Raw genomic sequence first — 3,352 nt, forward strand, 5'->3', positions numbered from 1 at the left:
ACTCCGTCACTGAGCAGCAACGTCACAGTGAACGTGTTCATTCTGGATCAGAACGACAACGCTCCAGTCATCCTGTATCCAGTCAGCTCTAACGGTTCTGCTGAAGGTGTGGAGGAGATTCCCCGCAATGTGAACGCAGGACACTTGGTGACTAAAGTCAGAGCCTATGACGCTGATATAGGATATAACGGCTGGTTACTCTTTTCACTGCAGCAAGTCACTGACCACAGTCTCTTTGGTTTGGACCGCTATACAGGACAGATCAGAACACTTCGCTCCTTCACAGAGACAGACGAGGCTGAGCACAAACTGATCATACTGGTCAAAGACAATGGGAACGTGTCGCTCTCAGCAACAGCTACTGTGGTGGTCAAACTTGTGGAGCCCAAAGAGGCTTTTGCAGCTTCTGATGTTAAAAGTTCAGCAAAAGATGAGGAGGGGACCGATGTGACTTTTTATCTGATGATAACTTTGGGCTCAGTTTCTGTACTTTTTCTCATCAGTATCATTGTGCTGATTGCAATGCAGTGCTCTAAAACCACAGACTATACTTCTAAATATCTGCAAGAGACTAATTATGACGGGACACTGTGCCACAGCATCCAGTACAGATCTGGAGAGAAACGGTACATGTTAGTTGGACCCAGAATGAGTATAGGATCTACTATAGTCCCGGGCAGCCACGCGAATACACTAGTGCTCCCTGACAGGAGGAGGGGATCTGGAGAGGTAAGATTATTTTTGCAGTAGCTTATTATGATATATATTTTCCATTGGTGGTTACTGTTAAGAGATGGTTTGATTGAAAGGTATTTATTTATTAGAAATGTTTTCAAACCTAAAACAGAAACATAGTTGCTTAATTGAGGCCTACTGATTTGCAGGAGGTTACTGTCGCTGTCCTTGGTACTGATTTATTTTTCTCATCAGCCGACGATCATTTGTGTAGGCGTCGTGTGCTTTACCAATTGTTAAGATGGATGTTGCATTGAATGTCAGGGTGCTTTGGGAGAACAAAATACACCGGAGACACATACACCATATATTGTATATCAGAACTGGATATTAGAGGAGCTAGGCCACATAAAGGAACACTGAATACCCGAGTGCTTGTGGACAAATATATATAAACTAGTGGGGTCTTTGAATTTCTCTCACTTTCTTGCAGTAAAAAGAGAGCTCGCGTGGTGTCAGTGTCCGAAAACATAAGTGCTTCACAAGAGCTCATGCCAGCTGTATTTTGGAAACGCCCATTGATGATATAGGCTACTAGTTCAACATTAGCAGCGTCTTTGGAAGCTGACGGTTTTGCCATTGTAAATCTGCCTACACATAAAATATATCGAGAAGAGAAAAACATTTGCACTTACTAATCCGCACGATGCTGTTTCTGTGATGCAGTTATTTTCTCGTGAAGGAATAATACATTTCCGTTGGTGACCATGGAACAAAGGAAATATGAGGCACTACGGTGGGTCTGTGTCGTGGTTGCTTTGCTTTTGTGGAGCGTGGCCTCAGCGCAGATACGATATTCCATCTCTGAGGAAGTAAACGAAGGAACTGTGGTCGGAAATGTTGCAAAAGATCTAGGATTAGATAAAAGCACACTGAAAGAAAGGAAGTATCGGATTGTTTCTAGTACAACGGATCCTCTATTCCACGTAAACCAGAACGATGGCATCCTGTATGTGAATCGAAAGATTGACAGAGAAGAGGTGTGCGCGCAGAGCAGTACGTGTTTAATAAATCTGAAAACCGTGCTCGAAAACCCGCTGGAGGTACACTACATTGGAGTTGAGATTTTGGATGTAAATGATCATTCACCCAGCTTCCCAGACACAGAGAAAACGTTAGAAATTTCAGAATCTGTGGTAAGTGGAACGAGATTTCAGCTACAAGCCGCACGAGATCCAGACAGTGGTCATTTCTCCGTGCAACAATATAAACTTAGCCCAAACGATCACTTTCGTTTGGAAGTGAAGGATAAGGGAGAAGATGGAAAGATACCCATTTTAACTGTGCAAAAATATTTGGATAGGGAGGCAGCGGGAAGCCATTCATTAGTGCTGACCGCACTGGATGGAGGGAAACCTATCAAGTCTGGCAATATGAATATTCTTGTAAATGTTTTAGATGTTAATGATAATGCGCCTGTTTTCTCTAAAGACGTTTATTCTGTGATGCTCGATGAAAATGCTCCTCTAGGTACAACAGTCGTTCAAGTAAATGCAACAGATTTGGATGAAGGACCAAACGGAGATGTTATTTACTCATTCAGCAACAGCGTGAATCGTAAGTTATTTAAACTGTTTGAAATAATTCCATCAACAGGGGAGATAATAGTGAAAGGTTTAGTAGACTTCGAGCAAAAGGACAAATATGAAATCGAAATTCAGGCATCTGATAAAGGTCTCGCTCCTCTTACAACAGAAAAGAGCGTCATTATCAAGATAGTTGATGTTAATGATAACGCACCTGAGATTGAAGTTACCTCATTTTCAAGCTTCATCCCTGAAGATTCCAGACCAGGAACTACAGTTGCCCTTATCAGTGTAAATGATTTGGACTCTGGTCTGAATGGAAAAGTTATTTGCTCCATGGGTGAGGATGTTCCGTTCACTTTATCACCATCCTTACAGGACAAAATGTATTCTTTGGTCACCAAATCCCCTCTGGACAGAGAGAAACAGTCACACTATGACCTGACAATTACTGCAAAAGACGCTGGTCAGCCTCCATTATCATCTGAGAAAACAATTAGCGTTGTGGTGTCAGATGTGAATGACAACAGTCCAGAGTTTTCACTGAGTCCCTATACTTTCTATGTCACTGAGGGTAACAACCCAGGAGCCTCAGTGTTTTCTGTTAACGCGTCTGATCGTGATGAGAACGACAACGCTCTCATTTCATATCATATTGTTAGAGACAGAAGCGAAGAAAACAAAGTGGCTTCATTTCTCAACATAAACTCTGAAAACGGAGACATTTTGGCGCTAAAAAGTTTCGACTTTGAAACTCTGAAAACGTTCCAGTTCCAAGTTGTTGCCTCAGATTCTGGAACTCCGTCACTGAGCAGCAACGTCACAGTGAACGTGTTCATTCTGGATCAGAACGACAACGCTCCAGTCATCCTGTATCCAGTCAGCTCTAACGGTTCTGCTGAAGGTGTGGAGGAGATTCCCCGCAATGTGAACGCAGGACACTTGGTGACTAAAGTCAGAGCCTATGACGCTGATATAGGATATAACGGCTGGTTACTCTTTTCACTGCAGCAAGTCACTGACCACAGTCTCTTTGGTTTGGACCGCTATACAGGACAGATCAGAACACTTCGCTCCTTCACAGAGACAGA

At 42.9% G+C, this 3,352-nt stretch overlaps 2 protein-coding genes across 3 annotated transcripts in view; both read left to right on the forward strand.

Moving 5' to 3' along the window:
- Window positions 1-1,157, forward strand: part of LOC123958201 (protocadherin alpha-8-like) — a 4,001-nt gene extending 2,844 nt beyond the window's left edge. The window contains exons 4-5 of the mRNA XM_046031457.1: window positions 1-729; window positions 885-1,157. Of these exons, the coding sequence (XP_045887413.1) occupies window positions 1-729; window positions 885-992 (837 nt within the window). The 3' untranslated portion in view covers window positions 993-1,157. The remainder of the gene's footprint in view (window positions 730-884) is intronic.
- A 254-nt stretch (window positions 1,158-1,411) lies between these two features.
- The window catches only part of LOC123957482 (protocadherin alpha-3-like), a 5,516-nt gene continuing 3,575 nt past the window's right edge, over window positions 1,412-3,352 (forward strand). For both annotated transcript variants that reach the window (XM_046030316.1, XM_046030317.1), the window contains exon 1: window positions 1,412-3,297. In XM_046030316.1, the coding sequence (XP_045886272.1) occupies window positions 1,443-3,297 (1,855 nt within the window). In that variant the 5' untranslated portion in view covers window positions 1,412-1,442. The remainder of the gene's footprint in view (window positions 3,298-3,352) is intronic.

Source organism: Micropterus dolomieu, linkage group LG19 (genome assembly GCF_021292245.1).
Source record: "Micropterus dolomieu isolate WLL.071019.BEF.003 ecotype Adirondacks linkage group LG19, ASM2129224v1, whole genome shotgun sequence".
Lineage (NCBI taxonomy): Eukaryota > Metazoa > Chordata > Actinopteri > Centrarchiformes > Centrarchidae > Micropterus > Micropterus dolomieu.